The sequence below is a fragment of the Hakea prostrata genome, chromosome 7, assembly GCF_041222555.1.
Source record: "Hakea prostrata isolate BN-2017 chromosome 7, UWA_Hpros_2, whole genome shotgun sequence".
Classification (NCBI taxonomy): domain Eukaryota; kingdom Viridiplantae; phylum Streptophyta; class Magnoliopsida; order Proteales; family Proteaceae; genus Hakea; species Hakea prostrata.
Genome location: NC_142606.1, coordinates 8,098,777 through 8,122,317, shown reverse-complemented (window position 1 = coordinate 8,122,317; position 23,541 = coordinate 8,098,777). Strand labels below are relative to the sequence as shown.

Below are 23,541 nucleotides of genomic sequence, written 5' to 3'. Positions count from 1 at the left end.
ATTAAGAGTTCAATAGATCCTATTTAGCAAAAGACAAATATTCATTGCTCATTATCAAACAATCACTCATTCACAAACCTTGTGTGAAACTAATAGTTTTCATTTCCCATCCCATGAAAAACCCTTTTCACTCCACTTAGTACTATCATTTTTTATTTTTATTTTTGGTAATAATTAGCACTATCCCTCTCTAGGAATATTTTAATGATAGGTTCTATAAGAACTGGACAATCTTATTTGGTCAAATACCTAGCAACGAAGTCATACGTTCTCTACATTACGGTATTTATGAACAAGTTTATGGATGACTAGCCTATAAAGGATTTAATATCACCATTCAATTCTAATTAGCAAAAGCAATGTCTCCTCACATAATATGGATTTCAAACATTCATGATCTGTATGTGAATGAATCGAATTACTTATCCTCCACTCATGGGAGAGATTGCCCATCCATCACCCCACCCCAAGAAGACAAAGGGAGGATAAGCTAGTAAATTTTTTTTCTAGGACAAGTACAACCCCATCCTTCTAAGTATTGATATGAAATAATTTTGCACATGAACAATACTTGATACCATACCAACTCTTTATACCTATCGTAGATTTACTCATGGGTTTTATTTCAATGCAATCCATTCACTACTCTTGGGGAAGGCAATAGCACCGCAGACTGAGTTGCAAAGGAACGAGCAAAATCCCCACAAAAATTCCCATCCTCCCTTTGTACTTATAAGGCTGCATTTGTTTGCTGGAATAAAGGTGGGGTGGAAAAATTCTTGAAAAGAATGTAGATTTTTTACTTTTTCCTTAAATCCCAAATGGTAGATTGTTTGGTTGCTTGGGGTGGGAAAGTGAGAGCTTGAAACTTGTCCGCTGATGTGGCAGCCCAACTTTTCCACCCCAAGCCATTTTAAAACCCCACATATTTGGTGGGACTTTGTGAAAAAATTGGGAAAAGTAAAAAGTAAGACTCACCACTATCACTTCTCCACAAAACCCTTTTCTTTCCTTTTCTTCTCCCTCACCCCACTACACATAGGACCCACATGTTTTTTTTTCCCACCCCACCTCTACAAACTTGTGATTTAATCTCTAATGAATTACTCTTTTACCGGGAAAAAAAAAAAAAAAAAAAAAAAAAAAAAAAACTCATTCCTAATGGTTAGAGTTCATGATACAGAGACACCACTTATAAGAGAAATCAGTGGCATGAATATTAATCTGACAGAATACATGACATGTTCTAAGCTTCGATTTTATAGTCAATTTTGGCACCCATCAACAAATTTTTGAATCCATTGAGCTGCCATACAGGCATACAGCAGATCCTCATATTTGATGGTCATGGAAAATGAGTTCCTGCTCCATGCACTTCTCTATCCAAAACCACACAAGACCATAGAGATACTCAGATAAGCAAGGAGGGTGACAAACCAACCATCCATCAGGGTGCTTCTGAGGCTGTGAGCCACTCAAAGGCACATAAAAGGATTCCTCCATTCTTCCACGCACTTATATAAACAGCTTCCCAAACAAGGGGATTAAACCTTTTCTGGGCATTTTCAGGAAAAGACAAACTACCCAGGATAATCAAAAGGAAAATATGGTCATCTAGCAACACAACTAAAATTATGGAAGTACAAACTAAAATTTGATAGATGGACAACACTCAGATTGTAACACTAGCTTTTCTCCTGTTACAGAAGTTGTATCTGATCTGGATAGACATAATATAGAAGACTAGATGATATTATAATCTAAAAGGTGAACTGACTACAATTACAAAGCCATGTTGTTTTGGTAGTGAACAAAGATTTATACAATACTACATTTACCACCAAACCCATATATACTATATGAGGAATAAATATCCCATTCATCCATATTTTAGTACAGTGGTAACCAATTCAGCACAAGGTACAGTTTAGAAGTTACTGTGTCATCCGTCTTCTATGAGCAATTTGTATCGTAAGTTGCTAGTCCTTGCAACTCTGGACCTTCCAGCCGCGGGTTGTTCTCAAAGCTACACAACGAAAACAGACAAAGAAAAACATGAAATTAATATACTGAAAGTGAAACAAAAAGAATTAATGATCACTCCTCCGATACAAGACTGGCAAGTCCAGGGGGAAAAACCCAGGTGAGGGAATGGAATTGAACAGAAACTGTCAGACAGGCTACACGATATCGACTCTCCATAAAATCCTATCAACACAAAATTCACCATTGCAATTTCCATAACAATGAACAAGGTCCACTCTTACTCAACTAACATGTAAAATAAAGGACTGTCTAACACTTACTATGGTAGAAGATCTCGCTCTTGAGAGAGATCTCGACCATCTCGGTGGGATCTCGGTCGAGATATACAACTTTTTTGTGTCAACTCGGTGGCCCATCTCAATGGGTTTTAGGGTCCCAATTGAATTGAAACTTGGTATTTAGCTTATTTAAGGCCTTTTGAATACGTTGATGGCCTTGGATTTGTTAGAAACAACCCTATGTATGATTTCTAATTCTACCCATAGTGTGAAACCGAAATGTAGTAGGATTAGGAATGCAATGTTATACAACATGTAATATAGAACATTTAAGACATATAAATGAAAAGCAAGTATATCAAATGCATCAACTAACTTAAATGTTATCAAAATTCCATCCATATGAGTATCAAAATCTCAATTTTCAAGAATAAAATAATTATACAACCATTAGAAGTTCTATATAAGTCATTAAATCATAAATTCATAAAACAAGTAAAGAATGATTGACCTTCCTTGTTGTAGATGTGCTAAGAATAGTTGCAAGTGAAAATTCAGCCAAAATCCACAAAAAAAATGTGAAAATTGAGAGTTCTAGCAAGATCCAGGGCGAGATATGGCAAGATATAGCGAGATATGGCGAGATATGGCGAGATCTCGAGCAAGATATCCCAACTCGCTACTCTCGCCCTCCATCTCGTCTCGCCAAGCTGAAAAAATGAGATATCTCGCGAGATCTCCCACCATGACACTTACAATAAAGGACTATCTAAATGATACCTCCATAAAAATTGCCACTTTTTATCAGCCCCGTGTTATCAAGTACCTAGTATCAAGGGTATATCCTAGACACATGAAAACCTGGGTTATTGTTGTCTAACAGCAGGCATTAGAAGATCCTGCAAAAGATGTACTTCTAATAAACTCAATTGCCTTTGCGTCTGGAGAGAGGAAGAAGAAGAAAGAAAAAAGGGGGGGGGGGGCTTCAAGTCTTCATAGACCAAGAAATCATTCTGATTTATAGAATGATGCTCATGAAAGACTCCCTTCTCAGTAATAAACAATGGAAAATGCAAGTACTGACTGACATAAAGAGTCTGGTTCGTAAGATGACTACAATTTCGATTTAGTAGGGAAGTATAATGGGCATGAATTCTTTCTTTCCAGCCACCACCTGGGGAATCACCTTCACATCTTTCAACAGAAAAACATACAAGGATCGATCCTGTTATACCTAAATTGCACCTACCAATACCAGTGAAACACATGGCGAGAAAGGTTAAAACCATATACACTTGACCGACCAGTTAACCCATAGCAGGACTGACCCTATCACTAATATAAATATGCATCAAAACAATCACATCAACATTCCCTTTGTCCACTCCACTGATCGCGCCACCAACTTAAGAGAGGACTTGAGCAGTGAAGAATCAACGATCAATAGATATCATCATCACCATAAATTCCAATCCATACCACCATACTGCTTATGGCATGCCACTACCCACTATAAATGTTTGTCCTATTATTACCTTATGAAGCACGCAGAGGGAGAACAGCAATCATATCACCATCTCAATTAGCACAAAAGAGAGAACTATACATTCCCAGCTATGTACCTTGCAAGCCTGACTACGGCATCAGTGTATCCTCCACCAGCTACAAACTAGCACTCCCTTGCTTGTTTATTACCCGTGCAGCTCCAGCCGGTGGATTACCTCTTGACAAATTCTGGATGCAACAGACCCCTCAAGAAAAATACAGACAAGTCTCTGGACAAGAAACCTAGAACCAAACAGCATTCTCTCATAGAACAGCAAACCCCTTCAAATCTTCTTAACAGTTGATTATGGAGTTCCTTCTCAGTCATATGACCGCTTGTTACATTTGGATGGCTTGAATTCTGAGCAAGGTAAGAAATATCCACATCAGTTTGAAAAGGGGGGAGTGCGGAAAGAGGACTTGCCAATGGGGGCTTAGCAGACAGACTACCTTACATAAAAGCCCGCCATCATCCACAATAAAGTCCCACAAATGAACAGAGGTTATCTAAATTCCCTTTGAAGACACCTTGGACTCAAAAAACCTATATAGAGATCAGGACACACCCAGGTAGCCAACCCTATGCAGGAAGTCTATGAAGAGGTCAGATGATTCAGTACACCCATTTCACATACCAGTAGCCGAAGAGCAGCCATTGCAATCTTCAAAATTTTCATCATTCAAGGCAATCAAAGCTGAGGAGAACTCCAGCACACTAGAATCACATTATATTACAATGTCTGGAAGTGGTACGGATAGAAAACTTCAAGAGGTCAACAGGGAGCCTCCACATATCCTCATTATACAAGGGCCCCTTTTAAGTGATAAAACACTTATATAGCAAAACCAATCAACATAATGACACTCCAAAATCAATTAAGTGACCAAGTGATTCCCTGATGACATGAAGACTGTACTTGATACTCTTGACTTTCAGGATCTTATCTGATTCTCTTTCAGGAGTAGGTAGGGGGAAGGAGAGTTCAGAGTCTTCAGACAGTCCTCTCCTGTTTAAGATTGTACCCAGACATCAATTTCTTGGTTCTAACCACATGTGTCGTTTTCAGGACATACCCTTCTTTAGAATGCATATGTTTAATAGAGAGGAAGTAGAGGTTACAAACTTGTTGACATCTTACAGGGTGCTGATAAGAAAATCCCTTAAAATGACAATGAAAAACCAACCCTATTGCTAATAACTAAGCATATCTTAAGAAGGACACCTACTCACACAAGGTGAAGAAATTTAAAGCCTAGATTAAACAACTTAAAATCAAGTGGCCAACTACAATGAAACTCATGGGATCAAGCACCCAACACTATCATAAGTTCATAACCCAACCCAAAGCCTTTTTTTCAATAAAAATAAGCCCTTTAAGTGACTTAGCTGCATCAGTTGAAGACATGACAACCAATGATGACAATGAAATTGTGCACCAAGAAATTAGCATGCCAGGGGGAAGATAAGCTTAATTAACATCTCCACCTATTGTACTTTCTTTTAAATCCCACCAAGGATGCTGATACATTTACCGCATCCATTTACCACTCACCCAGAAGAAAGGGCAATTAAGCAGGGAGAGGTGAAGTGATATCCGAGGAACCTTAAAAAAATAGACAAAATGGGGTGGAACCAACAATTTAAATGTCATCAGTCCATACAGGCTATAGTAGTCTCACGCTTATGTAATCATATACATGTAATAATTGACACACATACCCATATCACCAAACCATAGCTGTCAAGGGGTCGCCTAAGCATCCAGGTACTTCGTATCACTTTGTTGATGTTGCCTTGGTCAACTAGGTGACGCCTAGTCATCTTGTTGGTATCACCTTTTTTTTCCAACCCTACCCAATCCTTGGTTAACCTATAAGACACGGCAACTATGTAAAATGGTTCCCCCTCCCCAGTTGTTGTTGCTGTTGTTGAGTTTCAGTGTTATAAACTGCCATGATGTGCCATCCTACACCTAAAACACAATGTTGCAGAATCTAACAAATTTATCAAACTAGAGAAAAAATAATGCAAAAAGTCAAATATTATTAAAGAACTAAGGCAAAAAGTCCCTTTAATTAATACAAGTACTGTCAATTTTGATCAACTTACATTTCGGGAGAAGGAAACAGGAAAAAGAGAATTCAATACAGAAAGAGAAGAGGGGGGGGTGTAATTCAACTATATAAAGCACAGTCTGAACATTGAAAAACACAGTAATATGACAATGAATAAAATTAAAATAAAAACCTACTTGCTCAGGGGAATATGCTCAAATGGCCCTGTGGTTGGAATTGTTCCACAAAGGTTGTTGCTTGAGACATCTCTGAAAGGGGTAAAGTTTTCTAGTAAGATTAAGTTTCCAAGTTTATAAGAAACAATACAGTGAGAGTGGAAAAAAGCAAGAATCCTTGCACTTACACAACTTTGAGGCTAGCTATTTTAGCTAAATCCCTTGGTATTTTCCCAGTTAAATGATTATCATTAAGCCGCCTGCAGTTAAGAGCAACTCAGTGGGTCAGAAACTACATATCAAGAACAAAAGCTTCAAATACCCACAACTTCCAGGAGAGAGAGTTCCCCGGGACTTTTCTTCCTCAGGGAATCAATTTCAACGGCCAGAAAGCCGTGCCAATAGGGTCACACACACAGTAACAAACAAGAGTAACTCATGCAATTCTTAACTAGCAGATGTTCAATGGCCATGAGTAACACACCAAGCTCAGCAACAACTAAAGCTTAATGTTGGCAACTTGAAGGCAGAAACTAATTCAACCCAGGCGAGAGTCAGGGAACCCCAAAAGTTAAGCTACCTTATGCAAACAGTAAATGATGAGCAACATATTATCATCAGTAACAACTCCACCCCCCAAAAAAAGGGAAGTTACATAAACTCACAAGAATACTAGAGACTTCAGCTTTCCCAAAGATGGAGGAATGATTCCCGAAATGTTGTTGTTATACAAGTCCAAACTGATCAGGCTCTTCAGATTACCCAGTTCATCTGGTATTGTTCCTTGAATATTGTTTTTGTAGAGCTCTCTGTCAAGAACAAGAAAAGAAAGAGATCCTGAGTTAAAGCATGCACAAAAGTATTTTCTTCTTTCTTCCTTTTTCCTTTTTTGGGCGTTGGGGGATTCTTTGTGATGGCTGTGGTCAGGTTGGGGTGTTAGTCATAATCAAAGAAAATCAGAATTTGAAGTTAATATCTACCCAGAAGCAATCCTTGATGTACTACAAAGAGCCACACAGTGAAGCCATACATAAGAAACCAAAAAAAAAAAAACAAAGGTATTTGAACTAGGTGAAAGAAGAAATAAAAGACCACCAATTGCCTCAGGTGACAGTAGTTGTATATGATGTATATCTTTGTAAAAGATGAAACTATAAATTCATGAACCCATTAGGCATTAGCTTTACAAGCAGCATATCATGGCCTAACAGGGGGAAAAAGAAGAAAGAAAAAAACACTTCGGCTGCAATTTGTAAATACCTCTGCAATTTAAATATTCTAAGACCGCCACTTCTAAGCACCAAATATATTATAACCCCCGGGAAATTAGGCAACCAGTGATCTGGAAGGCTACTACTCAGATAACAAAGAAAATAGTAAGCAGCTAATATGAGACATGGGAAGACACTTACAAATATTGCAGATGTTCAAGCTTCCCAAGCTCAGGTACCAGATGCCCAGATAGGTTGGAATTGCCAAGATCCCTGCAATAATGTGACATAAAACTTTAACCAAATTAAAACATCAATCAGACTTATCTCTCACGTGCTATAGAATTTGAAAACAAAAAGAGGTACAATAAGTCGAAGATTACTAACATAAGAATTTGTGCAAGTGCTCAAAGAAACTAACAAATGGCTTCTTTATCAAAAGACCAAAACAAACAAGGCACATACGGTCCCGCAGGGATAGCAGTTGCATATTAAGAGGTAAATTGCAAAATAATAACAATAATATGAAATCATTGAAAACCACGAAATAAAGTTCAAACAACCCACAGGATCCATTTTTTTCTGAAATTAGCATAAGAACCTCGACACCTAAAAACATAAGGCGTGGAGGAATCAATAGAAACAAAATTTCTGTTTTGTAACAGAGCACCATTAGGCTAGTCTCCTTGCAAAAATATGTCTCTACATTCCAGGACCACAAACAAACTCCAAACAACCAAACAAATGACAGGTTAAAATAAAGAAGGATAAAAATGGGAAAGTTGTAAACCAGAAGGTAAGTCTAGCTACTGATGAAGTCGCCAAAGGACTTATCAAGCTGGATTCAATCAAGCACAGCAATACCGACACCGAGAGACCTGCCAGTAACTGAGGAAAAACAAAACATCTCCAAATGATAGGCTTTTAATTCTGAAAACTAACCATAAAATAACAAATTTAACAAAGTTCATACTCAAAATCCAACCAACCAGCTAAAACTTTCAAAGTATATTAGTTTTCATGATGAATCTTCGAAAAAAGATGTGACTTTCCAAACCAAAATCAATTGAATGAAAGGCGAAAAAGAGAGAGAGAGTGAGAATAAATTACACTCTAGTAACCCGATTGTCCTGATTGCAGGTGATGTGAAACCAGGTGCAAGGGTTAACAAGCGTCGGATCCCAGCTCTGGAGGACATTATCCGGATCAGACAAGCTCCTCCTCAGCGTGTAGAGAGCGTCTCCTTCGGAATTCGCAGTAATCGAAGGAATAATTACAGAAAGGGCAAGCGCCAGGGTTAGGGTTAAGGTTAAGGCAATATCCATGATAGCCAACTGAACTGATGTAGACAACACCGTCTCTTCTTCAAAGCTTCAGTTTCAGCTTCAACTAGGGTTTCACAGAACTACTGGCTTCTAGGGTTCGGTTCTTAGAACACACAAAGACTCAAAAGTCCAACCCAGAAGAAATGAAACGAGAGAGAGAGAATCTGAAGGGGGAAGGTGGTGCTTTAATTCGAAGATTGGGAAGTGGGTGTGTGAGATGAACAAGGAAGAATCGGTTTTGGGAACAGCAGAGTAAAACCCGGGTGCTAGGAATTTTCTTCTTCTTCGTTTTTCTCTTTAAATTGTTTGTTTTTAATTTCATTATTACTTAGTTTAGGGTTCTTATTCTGTACATCTTCACTGTAAAGCGTAAAGAAGCATATCACTCCTATCGTCCCCACACAGTTGACATGATATGATAGTTCTGGGTTTCTGGCATTTTGGTTGCGGTACAAGTGTGTGTTTTTTTTGGAACTTTCTTACATGGAAGAAAGTATGTGAAACATGTTTGAAAGTGCCTGCCTAGTCTTGCATTGAGACTTCAACTTTCCATTTTTTCTAATAAAATTCAAAGATGGGAAATCACTTTTGACCATGTTTGCCTGACTATATGGGTGGGTTTAGGAATATTCCATTGAAGAAAAATGGAAAAAAAAATAGATGGCTTTAACAAAAAGCAAAAGGAAAAAAATATTTATTACAAATGAAGTTGAAGTTCTAAGAATTCGATTCAGCATTTAAACACGACAACAAAGAATGAGAGCAGATCAGTCGTGTTACTCAGATAACTACTCCCGACAATCAAGTCAATGAATGAAAAAAACACCATCCTCCACAAATGGAGTGCAAATGCTCATAATTTTAGAATTGCAGAGCCGAAAGAATAATCCGAATATCATATGCAATACGCAAAATTCAGCAATAATCTGATTGGGAAGGGGATGTGGTTTATATAGATTAATATGTTGGCCTATGTTTTCCACTTTAACTCTTATTCTAATCTTCGCGTGACACGTTAAGAGTACAGTTGGCATTAGACCAAGGTTGAGACGCAACTTCCATAATTGCCATGTGGATTCTTTAGCAGATGGGTTTGTCCACGTTGATTCATATATCAAGGATCCCATCTAGATAGGACTTGACTTTGAAATCTAATCATTTCCAATTACATCTTCTAAAATTCGAAGTATTGATCATCTCAGACTTTTTCTGTTGTCGAGTTTGAATACTCCTACACTGTCTCAAAGAAATAGGATCAAACCCCATATCAACTCAGATTCATTGATCGAAGGTCATGAACTCAATTGAACCACCAATTCAAAACCAAAACAAAATTGGTACAACACTCACTGTCTCACTTCCTATTTTATTGCTTTTTTTTTTTTTTGGGGGGGGTAAACCTTCTTTTTCTTCTAAGGGCAACCAATTGTGTTTTTCTTTTTTTGTTCCCATAAAAAATAATGGAAATATGCTCTATCGTTTTAAAAAAAGTGTTTCCTATGATAACATAAAGTGGAAAGATGCCATTGAAGAACACTTCCACGGCACAAATGTGTTGACCAATGCAACCCTAATGAATGGTTTTTATCTTTCTTTATCATGCTCCACCATTAGTGGATTGGTTGAAAATCTTCAATAAGGAGAGACTTTAAGTTTAAAGACAAAAAGAACACAGAGAGAGAGAGAGACTTAGCTGTCCTTCATAGATTTTTGTCCAATGGCTAAGAAGAAAGAAAATTAGGAATGCTGCTTTAATGATTCCACCTAATAAAGCAACCGTTTGCTTCTTCTCTGACGACTTTGTAAGATGTTCAAATTATCCCTTTATTGGTAAACCAAACTTTCTCATTTTTCACTTTATATTTAAATATATCTTCTAAATATGACTGTCAAATGGTACAGATTCTTTAAATTTCTCACCAAATTAGTGGACTTATTTTTCTAAAAGATACATGCCAAATTTTGTAATAAATTATTGCTTTAGTTGAACCATAAAAGCAACAAGAATTTGAAATTTAATAAATCATTTTAGTTTCACAAACTAAGAACATGACTATACTACCCTCCCCCCCTTAAAACTTTTTCTATTCTTCTTATCAAATTATCAAACCAACTTGGATTCCCTGCCTTAAACCTTCTCTGAGTCTTCAACTGTTTTGAGTTGCATGAGTTGAATCAAAATTATCACTACCGTAGATGACTTTAAACTATGGATGTACCTGAGCATGGTAGATCAGCTTGATGATTCGAATCAATCCAAATTCCTGGATTTTTCATGAACTTCCATTATAATTGATACTCATCTGTTAACCATCAAGTGGATTGAGTTCCTGAGTTGGATAGATAGAAAACCCTCTGGACTGTCCACCTCAGCTGTCTGGTTCACCATTCAACATTTTTCATGAGTCTGCCATGGTAGAGTAGCCCTCTCAAACATAGTTAAAAAAGAGACCTGCATTTTGCAACATGAACTGTATACAGGTTGAAATGACCAAAAGCAAACAGCACTGTTTCAGCAACTTGTGTATGCCTTTTTCCAGTTTCAACCACTCCACAGCAGATAAAAACATGGTTACATGGCCAACTAAGTGATCCTTGTCCATGGAGTAGATATGAACAATAACTAAGTGTAACAGACAGAAGCTAAAAGTGTGAGAGTTTATACATGACTAGCAGTGATGCAAAAATCATGGTAGAGAATACAAGCCCTGTATATCAGATGGGTAATACAGAGAAAACTCCCCTCAAAGACACAAAAGACTCGAAACTTAAACATCTCATACAGTGTCTGAGTGGACAAACCATAAATAAGACCGTAATGCTCATCCAATCAGAAAAATATGGAACAATCCTGCCCAACAATTTGGTAGTGATTAACTAGATGTTTCAGGGGTTCTATTCAGCAAAAAATTTTGGAATAGGATCCTGTTCAAACCCTAGGAAGTTAGTTGCAAATCATTAATGAATTATACAAGAACTATGTTATCCATCCAAAATGCAAATGTATGGTGCTGCATCTGATTGTAAAAAGTTCAACGAAAAATACACTTACATGCTTCAACAACATACAAAAATATAGAAACATGGTTTACTGCTTATGGTTCTTTCTATGCAAAATTTTTCCATGGAAGTCTACAATGATTAAATCAATACTGATCTGAAACAGTTGCTAGCAAGTTACTTGGTTTTCAACCTCTGCAGAGTCTTGATCTTGTGCCTGTCATGGTTAATATGTGAAAAGAAAAGGCAAAAGTTACCAAATGAGAAGGGAGGAATCTTAAAGCAAAATGGTAGGGGAAACATTTCAAAAACTCTTTGAATTCAAAATGGAATGAAAATTCAAACCACAAAATCTGCCTCAAGATGAGTTGCAAATGATGAAGATGAAAGAAATGTCCAAGATATGAAACTTAGATGTATGTATCAACTTACGATGATTTTCAGATGATTGCTTGCCTGACTTAAAGGAAAAATGACATGACAAGAATCATCTTCTACAAATTTTCAGACACATACTGTTTGCTGTTGAAACAGGTAGCGGTACCAAACCAGAAGGAAACTATGCTACAAGATGACACATATAACAGATATTAAAGGACACAACAGTCACCTCAATCCCCACCGTTCCAAAAAAATGGCATTAATGAGTCATACCAAAAATTTACACATTTAACTTTCATCAGATGCTAATTGGTGATTATGCCCTAAATCTTTTCATATTATTCTAGTAAAATCATCACCAAACTGTAGCAGATCAAAGAGCATTTAACAATTTGGACCTTCACTTGGAAAATAAAGTAGATTAACTTTTTAAAATTCTTACATAACCACTTAAAATTACCTATCATGCAACTGCACAAGCAGTAGTTGCAGTTAGATCAAAGCAATCCAGCACATAGTGATGACACATGCTTTTTTGTTAGATCAATTCTACTATTTCCACTTACCCAAATTAACAGTTAGGAGCTTAAATTTATTTAGGAGTAACACTACAGATTGTGTAACTAAGATCAAATAATAACATCAAATCTTGGTCTGGGAAATCTCTGAACCAATATTAAAACCTTGGGATCTCGCAGCCGTCAAGTCTTCAAATGAGCAAGTTTGATCCATTCTCATCAAGTAAACTCCCCCTCCAAGCTCCAGTTAAGTTCTATCTTTACTTAAAAACACAGATAGTAAGCTCAGCAAACATTAGACTTTTCGATAGTAAGTAAATGGACATAGATAATTTACACAATCATAAAATACTGAGCTCTGCTACACAAAATCGATACGTAAACCTTTTATTGCTGTAAACATTAAAAACTATATTGTTTTGTAGCCAAACAATGCGCTCGAAGTACATCTGAGAGAATTCCCTTAAAAAGAAATCTATTGAAGTTTCCATCAGGTTAGAGTAACACATTTTAAAGTTACTGGGCTAACCATCTCAGTCAAAAATCTTTTCCCCAGTTGAGAAGAGAAGAAATACAATGGAACTGAAAATACAGAGATATCCTGGGATTGAAAAAACTAATCTCCAGCTCTCTGGACTCGAAAGATCCATATTAGCTGCTTTTGCAGCTTCAAGAAGCTTTCCTGTTAGATCAACTCCAACAATGCCTGCCAATGTTCCAGCAGTGTTAGAAACTCCCATTACAATTCCTGCATATCTTGGAGCAATATCCATGTGATTTACTGCAAAACCAGCCCTACCCAGAGCAAGGAAACCAAGTGCCAATGAAGAACAAATGACAGTCCCGTCAGAAGTTCTGAAAATTGGAAGCGCAACTAATGCAAGAGAAGCAACCAGAAACCCAATAGTATTCAAAACCTTGCGAGTCCAGGTCACAGACAAAGTCCTTCTGGTGATTAAGTAGTCTGCAAGCACTCCACCAATATTGGAAAATATGAACATGTTAAGGTAAGGCAGCATTTTAGAATAACCCATCTCCTGAAGACTAAGCTGCAGGCCTAGTTCAAAGTATGTGGGCAACCAATTCATCAGCACATATAATGCATAATGAAAAGTGAAGTTATTCACCAAAATTGCCCAAACAGGCAAACTAAAGAATATTCGTTTCCATGGGATTTTGGCAGCACGGCCCATACTTCCACCATTTTCGGCCTTCAGCTTCCCACCTCTGATTGGCAGTACAGATTCCCCAAAGCCAACAGTAGCCTTAGGATAATCGGAGAAAGGTGGGTCTCCAGAATATTTGAACCAAAGTAGTGACCAGAAAGCACCCAGAAGTGCTTCAGCTAAAAATACTGACTGGGGTCCATTAAATTTTAGCAAACTTGGTAAAAAAAGCATGCCAGCTGCTGCACCAAGGTACATGCCAGAAGTCGTGAGAGACACCGACCGTGATCGTTCATTTGCAGGGACCCACTGTGCTAGGACTGTGTGTATGGATGGGAATATAAAACCTTGCGCTACCCCAACAAGTAAGCGGGCCATCACCATGATATAGACTTGGTTGGGATCTAGGGGAACCAAAGCACAAGTCAAAGACCATAAGACAAACGAGAGGAGGAGAACACGCCTTCCACCCATCCTTTGTGCTGCCCATCCTCCTGGCACTTGTGAGCAAGCATACCCATAGTAGAATGTGGACAGTATAGTGCCTTTGCTAGACTGGCTCACTCCAGCAGCATCAGCAGAAACTGTGTAAGCAATTGGAAAGCCCACACGTTCCACATAGCAAACACATGTGCTGATGAAGGTTAGAATGACGATCACATACCGTTTTGGAAATTTTATCTTCTTCATTATGTATTAAAAGTTCCCAACATAAAATATCACATGTATCAGCTCAGCTTGACTAATCATTCTCCACTCCGTTTACCCAATCCTCCAGGGGCATCAAAGGAATTGAAGGCCATATTTGCTGTGCTTTTGAACACTTCAAAAAATTATTGAAACCTGAAGAGGAGAATGTGGGGTAATCATCAGGGAACAAATCTACAACTGTTAAGTTTAAATATATTATTGTGCAACAAGCTAACAACTATAAGCATGCATTAGATTAGATAGGACCTGAGAAAAAAGGGCATGAAGCAAAAAGCAAAACAACAAGAGAGTAACTGGTGGGATCAACTTGACTCACCAGCAGATTCAGGCAATGGTACAAAATGCAGGAATTCAAAGAAGTCACCCAAGGAGCCACAACAAGAATTAACACAATCAAAATCAATTTAGAACTCAAAGCAAACATCATTCTTTTGGATTTGTCACTATGACCAAGGCAGAGTCCCAAAAGAAAACAATTACAGTCAGCTCCTCACCTCTCAACATGTAGACGCCCTTTATAGAAATTCATCAAACTAAGTACCTTCTACCAGTTATTAGTTGGAATATAATCTCTATTTTTTGGGATTTTATCCTTAGTTTCCCCTACAAAGAAAAGCGATGTAACTTTTGTAGTCGGCTTGCGCTCATAAAAAGAGAGAAACGATCTATAAAGAAGGGTTCATGTCAAACGCGATGCTGCCAGTTCTGAGGCTCACCAAAAGAAATCCAATTCAACTTCAAAGGTTCAAAAGAAATTACAGTACTCATTGTTGATAACTAATATGTTGTATGCCTTCCATTATTTCTCGTTACATGGTTCAAACTACTTCACCATATAACTAGCAATGTTGACCACTAGCAAGAATGTGATATCCTTTCCTTCTTTACCAAAAACAAGAAACCAACAAAAAGGGACATTAGAAGCACAAGCTCCATCATGAACAGCTGAAAACTATGCAGAGTCAAATAACCTCCAGAAGGTATTGATCAGCATATCCAAAAGCACTTAAGGGGGATGAGCCCAAATCTTCGTTTTCAACTTCAAAGCAACATAAGACACCAGAACGTAAGTACCATGAGCACTATCATGCGTCCATCAACTGGGTATCTAAATATTGATATCATTCTCATTCCAACCAAGTGCAACCAAAAAATTGAGAAACTCCACCTTAAGGTACCACCAAGGCACCAACTGTGAAGATCAAGGAATATGATCAGCGGAAGAAGTTCAGAACCTTTGCATATCTTTTCTATGTTTTAGGCTTTTCGATTTTGTTTATCATTTCCAACTTTTTGTGGCCTGAATCATAGATTACCTAAAATATAAAAAATGGGTATTAGAGTGTTAAGTGTATGTAACAGAAAGCCCACCTTGGAAGAACCATTTGTCAGGTTCTCAACTCACCTAGAAAGCATAAAGAGGAAAGGGAAATGGAACCTAAAATGAGAAAGGAGGGTGCTGGCGTGAACATAGAAATACAAAAAATCTTAAAAGAGCTCCTAGAGAACAATGCAATTGAGTACAGGCTCTGTGAATCCTATGTCATAATTTTAAGACAGAGAGAGGGAGATAACTTAGGAAGGAAACAAAAGCAGAGTTATCAAATCAATATCAATCCATAAAATGGTTTAAGCTGTAAAAGATACTGTTGATTAAAAAGGGACTGCTATCGTCCGCATGTTTTATCATTACAAAGGCCAATAAAAACCATAATAATATCAAACATCCCCGCCTGAAAAGATACGTAACAAATGACCAGATGAAAACCACATGGAACATACCATCTGTTTAACTTAGGGTGGAATAGTCTCCCAGAAATATTTAATTGACCATCCTAAGATTTGTGATCTGTTCAGAGATCCAACTAATTACCATGCTGAGGGAAAGAGAAATATATAGCGTCTGAAAATAAGTAAAATGAGGGAAAAGAGAGCAAGATAGTTTACTTTTAGCTTTCACTTTTAGCACTAAGTACCAAAAAAGATGGTTCCATACTACATCTACTTTAAAGCACAAACTATCCAGAAAATCCAAGAATCTCAAATATTATCAAACACCAAGCTAAGACCCAGAACTAAGCAATGACACGGGAAAATGCCACTCTATAATTATCGGATCAGATGAAATTCACCGGAATTGAGTCCAAACCCAATCCCTACTAGTAAACAACATATAAAAAAAAGGGGTAAAAGAATAGTATGCTTTCGTCCAGTGTAAATTTCGTCCAATTTTTCAATCTTTCTGGCATTGTAGATTTGGAGTATCTATGTGGAATGCCTAAAAATCTAAAAGATATAAACAGTATCAGCAATACAAGAACAATAATGAACCAAACCCGGAGGGAAAAGAAGAAAAAAAAGAAAGTCATCATCTCAAAATTCAACAAAACCCATTCGGAGAATATTATGAAGAATAATTAAGGAAATCAGGAACCCAGCAAGGAATGAAACTGGGAACTGCAAATCCAACCGAAACAAATCTACGTAGAGCTTCCAATCTACCTACCCCTAGGTATAAATCAAAACTGAAATAAAGAGAGAAACCAACCTGGAGATGAATGCCCGTCAAGAAACCAAATCTTTTTTCCTTCTAAACAGAAACCCCCTTGAGACAACAGAGTAGATTGTCACAAGAGAGGATGACCGAAGAACCAGTCTTGAAAATGATGAAAATGAACAAACACCTTACATCAGTTACTGTGTCCGCTGGGTCTTTTGTTTTCTTCCCAATGGAACCCGATAAAGACTACTAAGAAACCGAATATAATACAAAACAGCCGGGTCATCTAACTCAACTGTTCAGTCTTTACAACATTAAAAAAAAATGAAGGAAATAAATACAGATAAGTAGTAGTTGACACTTCAACGAAGAGAAACTCGTGATTGCGAGAGCAGTTGCAGAGATTTCAACAAGCCCCAGCTGAGGAAAGCTTGAGTAGGCCCAGCTCGTTTAGACCACAACCCAAATCGGCAAAACTAAAAAGCCTCCGACTGAGATTGATTGGCTAGGGTTCTAGCCAAAAGGATTCTTGGAGCTGACCTTCAAACAAACTGGTAAATTTTGGTCCATAGATTTTACTGAGGAGAGACTCTCCTCTTCGCTGGACGTGAATTTTGGTCCGTAGATTCTACAAGGGAGTAACTCTTCTCTATACTGAACTGCTGTGCACACCTGCACTCACACTGAAATCTGGGCACAGCAAAAAGGTAGAAATTCTGGCAGAAACAGGACAAACTTGGAGATGCCAGCATTGCTTTGGATTCTCAAATTAATTAATCACCTATGTTCTCTGCTTGAAGATCTCATGTCGGTAGAGTTGGGTCGAAAAACATACAAAAATAAGACTGTATGAGTCAACTTTTAGAAGCAAACAAAACTTGTAACCCTTCTCAATTTGCTGCAAAATCTGCCCAAATGGTTAATCCTTTTAACCTCTGGATTTGAAACTCAACCAACCCGCTTCTCAGATTTATCGCAACTCTCAAAAGTGAACTAAATAACTTTCCGTCGATTTTTTCGGCTTCGTAATAGGTTCGATTTAAACCATCCCCATTGTGAAGATCAGGAACCAAAATCTTTTTCTTGGGTAAGAATGCAAGATCCGAAACCAGAATCAGAACCTATAAAATATCTAGAAATTGTTCAACTGTCTAAAAACAAAAACTTACAATTTAATAAACGGAAAACTTATATTTATCTCCTCTCTTTACCCTTTTTTTTTTTTCTTCCTTTTTTCTTTAATAACGTATTTTGTAAAATAAATTTGACTAAAGAAATAAGAAGCTATTTGAAAAAACAATTAGGACATGACATAGAATAGGTAATTAATCCAAAATTTATGGGTTTTTAAGATTAATAAATGTAAGATTTCCTTTGAATAATAAGAATATCAACCCCTTGAAATTTAGGATTATTGTAGCTCAAAAAGTCACATTGAGGGTGTCCATGGGTTGGTTGAGCTTTTTTATTTTTTTTATTTTTTTGTAATAAAACTTTTATTTGAGCAGACTAAGCCAAGGAAACATAATTACAAATACTCTATAGCCAAGGAGAGGAGATATACCACACAATATCGCTTGAAAGACTATGATTTGCAAATTTGATGCTCTTGATCAACTCCAAAATTGTCAAATTCCAACTGCACACGATCATAGGTCTCTATTAAAGCTTGTAGCCCACCACTCCTGAGAGCTAGAGTTTCTCCAACCAAAATTTTATCAAAATATTCAACCTAAGAGGCTACAAAAAAGGGAAGACCTGCAAACTGATAACAACCCTAAGTCATCTTTACTTTCACCTATCTTTAGAGCTGCCTGCATTTATCTTCACTGTTCCATGGGTTGGGAGCGACCATGCATTTGTAAAGTTGAAGTTGAGATGTCACAATCTAGTTCGCTTATAAACTACAAATAGGTATGATATCTCAATATCATTTAAAGTCATATCACCCCATCAACCATAATAAGAGGAAAAAGTTTATATCATCATAGGTCATTGAATTTTTATTTGGTCATTCATCACAAAAAGATAAATCTTTAAAAAAAATGACATTAAATTTATGAAAAATGAGTGGTTTCAAACGCATTAAACATGAAAAAATGTGGTCCATATGCACGCACTGGCCAATGAAAGTATCATGCTTTTACTATGATAAGAAGTATAATCTAGACGCCACATTCCTTGCAAAGTTTTTTCCTTTAAATTTTTAAACATCCTTCACTTTATGGTTCACCTAATTTTTCATTTATCATTATTGCATCGAAGATAGACTATATTGGTAGATGAAATTAATTTCTCAGCCATAATTTTAAGTTTTTTTTTTTTTCTTGGATGAATATATTTATTTGCTTGTGGTCCTAGGTTAAACCTTTGGTGTATATTCTCTTTTAATTTGAATTTTTTTGACCTATTCTTGCACAACCCACATTTGTTTTTAGGCCCACATCAATTCCTTCTTATTGGGTTAGAATTTTCAAGTCAAATTTTCTTATATGGAACGATGGAAACACTCAACATTTCATAGGAATAGGAAACCCACTTGTTAGAGGTGAGACCCTACAACCCTAGTAATAATAGAAAAATAAAATTAAAAAGGCCTATTCCCCCAATGAATATGAGATATACATTGATACAAGACATTCCTTTTTTCTGGAATTGATACAAGACTTTTTCTTTCCTTGGTAAAAGACTAGAAGTTGAACTGATACAAGACGTGTCACCACAAGAAGACACCACCCAAGCTAGCTGCATTAGTTGAAATCATAACATCACCAAAGCGTATCAGGTGATGGTAGTTATTACAAGAACATCAATGAAAACTTTATTTCTCTTCAAAGTTCCAATGGCCCATGAGCTAAACAGTAAACTGCAAGATAATATAACCAGTAACCCCAAGCCCATCTATGCCTTTTCTTTGGTGGGTGGTTGTTGTTCTGGTTGCCACAAGAAAGGTTTCTCAGCATTCTCATCAGTGCAATACAAGCAAGGGTGCTGTTCAAACTCCTGCTCAAACAGATACTTTCTTGCCTTTGTAACAATTTCTCTGTAGCTAAGTGGAGCTGGATGAGCCTTCAACACCATCTGAACTGCATAGCTGAATGCTCCAAATGCCTTACCTTCAGTCTCATCTGAAGCACTCATGTCTGCAGATGTCTCATTTGCTTGACACCCACTAAGTAAAATTCCTGCATCAGGCCTTACAGGAGCAGCACCCAGAAGCTTGTGTTCTTCTGGTTGGAATTTGCTGCTGGCATCTTCTCCAAAGGCTTGACATAAGTGGGAACCGATGTCGTCCGATTCGATGCCGGAGACGGTAGTGAGGTGTTCAAGTACTGATTCATATGGGATTGCCCTTGGTTTAAGTCCATCAATTTTAATTGATCTTGGACGAGCAGAAGGGCCGATTTGTTCCTTCTCCTTGTCAATTAGGCCACCACTGTGACATGAATCTGAAAGGATGGTGAAGCTTGCTCCCACAGGCAACCTGTTCACAAGCTTCCTGAAATCAACATCTGTTGGGAGAAATTAAAGAAACCCAGTGTTAGTCAAAAGCTCCGAAGCTGATGGAACAAGTTAGAATCAATTCCGGTAACCTATTCATACACTCATAACAGTCTCTCTTTATATATGAATCTAATATCATTGAAACAAATTTGTGTACTTACCGGTAATGAGATTGAAATCACAAGGAACAATGGCTTCATCTTGCAGGGAGGAATTGCCCTTTCTAGGAATCCGGGTTCCATGCCCACTGTAATGGAAATAAAGAACATCGCCATCTTCAGCTTGATCGATCATCTTGTTAAGTGTTTTCAGAATATTAGCTCCAGTAGGCATGACTGGTGAACCAGGTTGATCTGTCAAGAACTGGATATTGGCTGGTTCGAACCCAAACCTGCTGATCAGCACTTCTCGTATGGCAACAACATCGTTTATGCAACCATACAACTCGTTTCTGGTGTTGGCATAGTTGCAACCCACCAATGTAGCTAATCTCTTCATACCCTTCTGCATTTTAATGGATCAGAAGCTTCGAATCTCTATATTAATCAAATTCTGAGTTTGAGAGTTCCTTCTCTTGCAAAACTGATCTCCTTTTCCATCTCTTTATATAGGGATGGAGATTCTCTTGTACCCAGAAACATCTTCTCACGTTCATCCATCATTTATTATTGTTTTCTTTGACGTTTGCGTACAAGCCAACTCTGTGTGTGCCTGTTTCTCTCTCTAAAACATGGGTTCAGGTTGAATTGGTTTAAATTACTTGGTTTCACATCTAAGAAATTTCTGGGTATTCTTGAAGCAAATGGCCTTATTAATTGATTGGTTGTCTCATTATAAAATGGAAATGAATTTGTATCTCTTCAGTTATCAATATCAAGAAATGGGTCGTTAAGAGGTGGAAACGTGTTGTTATTATCTTAATATTAGTGTCAAGTTTAGTCTAACCTTCTTGAATTGGTTCATCATATATACTATAATTTCTTAAGATCCATTACTTATCACTAAATCTAAGTCAATTAAAACTACTTAAATCTAAACAAATTTGGAGAATAATAATCAATTGGAAAGTGCCATTTGGCATTATATATCGTGGTTGCAAGTGGTGTGGATTATTGGCCACCTTTCCTTAAATTAGGGCACTAATCCATAGTGGTCGGCATAACTCATTAACCAATAAAAAGTTTTGAGTAAATAAAACACTACCAAGGGATCCTCCCTAGAGATCATCACCACAAAAAACTTGTAGTGTACGAATTTCATTAACTACATAAACGTATAAGTTTCGTATCATTTGTGATTTCGTATGTAATTTAAGCTTTTTGAATTGATTTGTTATATCTTATATGTCTTAATAAGTATAGTTTATCTTTTGACAACAATTATCTTTAGCAAAAAGGCATAATGTCTATCGCATAAGCAAGTGAAAGAAGATTTATAGTAAAAGGATGTCTTTATTTAGTCCACTTGTTTTTCTAGGAGATGAGGTTCATCTGGGTCAGCTTACGTGACTACATCCTCAAGGAAGTTTTTATATAATTAATATAAAGCGTGTTTCACCCCTGGTCTCGAAAGTATTCGAACTCTTATTTAATCATTTTTTATCTTTAATGTGTGATATTTATTGCTTTGAAGTTTGACCCTAGTTCACCTAGAAAATGAAAAAAAGAATAAGTTTAATTTAAGAAGTCGATTTTCAAAAGTAATTTGAAAATGACATGAATGTCATTTTTGTGTTAGATAGCTTATGTGATAAACTAAAAGGATGAAACAATGAGGTCATATTTTTTTTTGGAGCACCTTAAAGATTGTCGAAGTAACTACAAGTGTAGATATAAATTAAATGGTATTCTTCATTTTCTATAATAGACAGATAGTTGAGATGAGATTAAGTTGACGCATGATATTTGGATTATGAAGAGATTATAGGTGAAATTTTTTCTCAAATATTTGAGGATGAATGATCAAATGTATGGAATGCCAACATAAATCACTGCATTAAAGTTTATTACTTCTTCAGCCAAAATTTTAAAAAAGTATAAAACAAAGCAAAAAAAAAGAAAGAAAAATTCTATCAAAGGAGGACACTTGCTATGTTAACTTGAAAGGGTAATTCAAAAGGTCATGACTCATGTGTTCATTCTCCCTCAAGTTTACTTGGGGAAATATCAATAAGAATCATTCTATCGATAATATGTAGACATATTGTCATCAAGAAGGCTATCCAAATTTTGAACTTGATTATTCCTTTGATTTTGTACAAACCCACAATGACTAGGTCATTAATTGAAAAAGTCAAAAAAATTTAAGTAGGCAGGACTAATTAAATAAGAAGACTCGAATAAGGGTGACCTGTTTTTTTCCCCTGGTTTATTTTGTTATTAATAGTTTTTCTTTATCACTAAATTAAAATTTGATGGGTTGGTAACTTGGTATTTCAAATTACACAATATTTCAATTTTTTTATAGTTTTTTTTCAAAATTTATTTTCATGGAACTACAATCTCAAAGGACGATCACTTATTATTTTATGTTTCAATGTAAATTTCATTTAGATTTTTCAATAAAAAAAACAAATTTTATTTAGTTTTTCTTTTAGGAGTTTTCTTAGAAGTTAGAACTATAAGTCGGCTGGTCAATAGGTCGTTATTTTATGTTGTGCGATAATTCATTTATTTTTATTTTTTTATTTTTTAAATTTTCATAAAACAAAAAGTTAGACTGGTCAAATCCGCTCAAATTTGAATTGAATTTTGTTTTCATTTCTTCTGCAATTCAGCTGTAACAATAACTCTTGAACCTTTATAGTTTAAAATAGAAAATAAACATAAGAATAAAAATAAAAATCAACTAAAAATTAACACTAGAAAAATCTTATCCATTAGGAAATGTGGGTAGGATATCTCTACATATAATCTTTCATCATTATTTCAAAAAAAATTGCAGTCTTCAATAAATATTCTAATTTTTTTTTTATTATGAAAAAACATTAAAAAAAAAACTTTTCAATGAATAACATTTATGAATTAAATTTAGTATGAAAATTCCTCTATCATCTTGTATATAATTCTATGAGTGTGATTCTAATGCAAGAGGCACAAAACATTTCTTATGCATATGGTGAGGAAGGTATATAAGTAAAGGCCCATCATCCTCTTTGAAGCTTATAACATATAATATGAAATGAC

General features: G+C 36.4%; 3 protein-coding genes across 4 annotated transcripts; all 3 read right to left on the bottom strand.

The window, feature by feature from the left end:
* Positions 1 to 1,219: 1,219 nt before the first annotated feature.
* On the bottom strand, positions 1,220 to 8,974 carry LOC149009425 (Leucine-rich repeat (LRR) family protein). The gene is made up of 6 exons (XM_089161895.1): positions 8,362 to 8,974; positions 7,453 to 7,524; positions 6,706 to 6,849; positions 6,229 to 6,300; positions 6,062 to 6,133; positions 1,220 to 2,026 (listed from the first exon to the last, which is right to left on the bottom strand). Exons 1-6 carry the CDS (start codon positions 8,574 to 8,576, stop codon positions 1,954 to 1,956), a joined length of 648 nt encoding a protein of 215 aa, XP_089018021.1. The 5' UTR covers positions 8,577 to 8,974; the 3' UTR covers positions 1,220 to 1,953.
* A 1,613-nt stretch (positions 8,975 to 10,587) lies between these two features.
* LOC149009424 (putative anion transporter 6) lies at positions 10,588 to 17,994 on the bottom strand. 2 transcript variants are annotated; one of them, XR_016174591.1, is made up of 3 exons: positions 16,901 to 17,994; positions 12,009 to 14,484; positions 10,596 to 11,793 (listed from the first exon to the last, which is right to left on the bottom strand). XR_016174591.1 is itself a non-coding variant. In XM_089163119.1 (2 exons), exon 2 carries the CDS (start codon positions 14,329 to 14,331, stop codon positions 13,009 to 13,011), a length of 1,323 nt encoding a protein of 440 aa, XP_089019245.1. In that variant the 5' UTR covers positions 14,332 to 14,484; positions 16,901 to 17,994; the 3' UTR covers positions 10,588 to 13,008. The 2 variants fall into 2 exon arrangements, 1 of the variants encoding a protein (XP_089019245.1); XM_089163119.1 differs by having other exon boundaries at positions 10,588 to 14,484.
* A 1,049-nt stretch (positions 17,995 to 19,043) lies between these two features.
* MC9 (metacaspase 9) lies at positions 19,044 to 20,942 on the bottom strand. The gene is made up of 2 exons (XM_089162113.1): positions 20,518 to 20,942; positions 19,044 to 20,364 (listed from the first exon to the last, which is right to left on the bottom strand). Exons 1-2 carry the CDS (start codon positions 20,864 to 20,866, stop codon positions 19,754 to 19,756), a joined length of 960 nt encoding a protein of 319 aa, XP_089018239.1. The 5' UTR covers positions 20,867 to 20,942; the 3' UTR covers positions 19,044 to 19,753.
* Between the last annotated feature and the right edge of the window lie 2,599 nt (positions 20,943 to 23,541).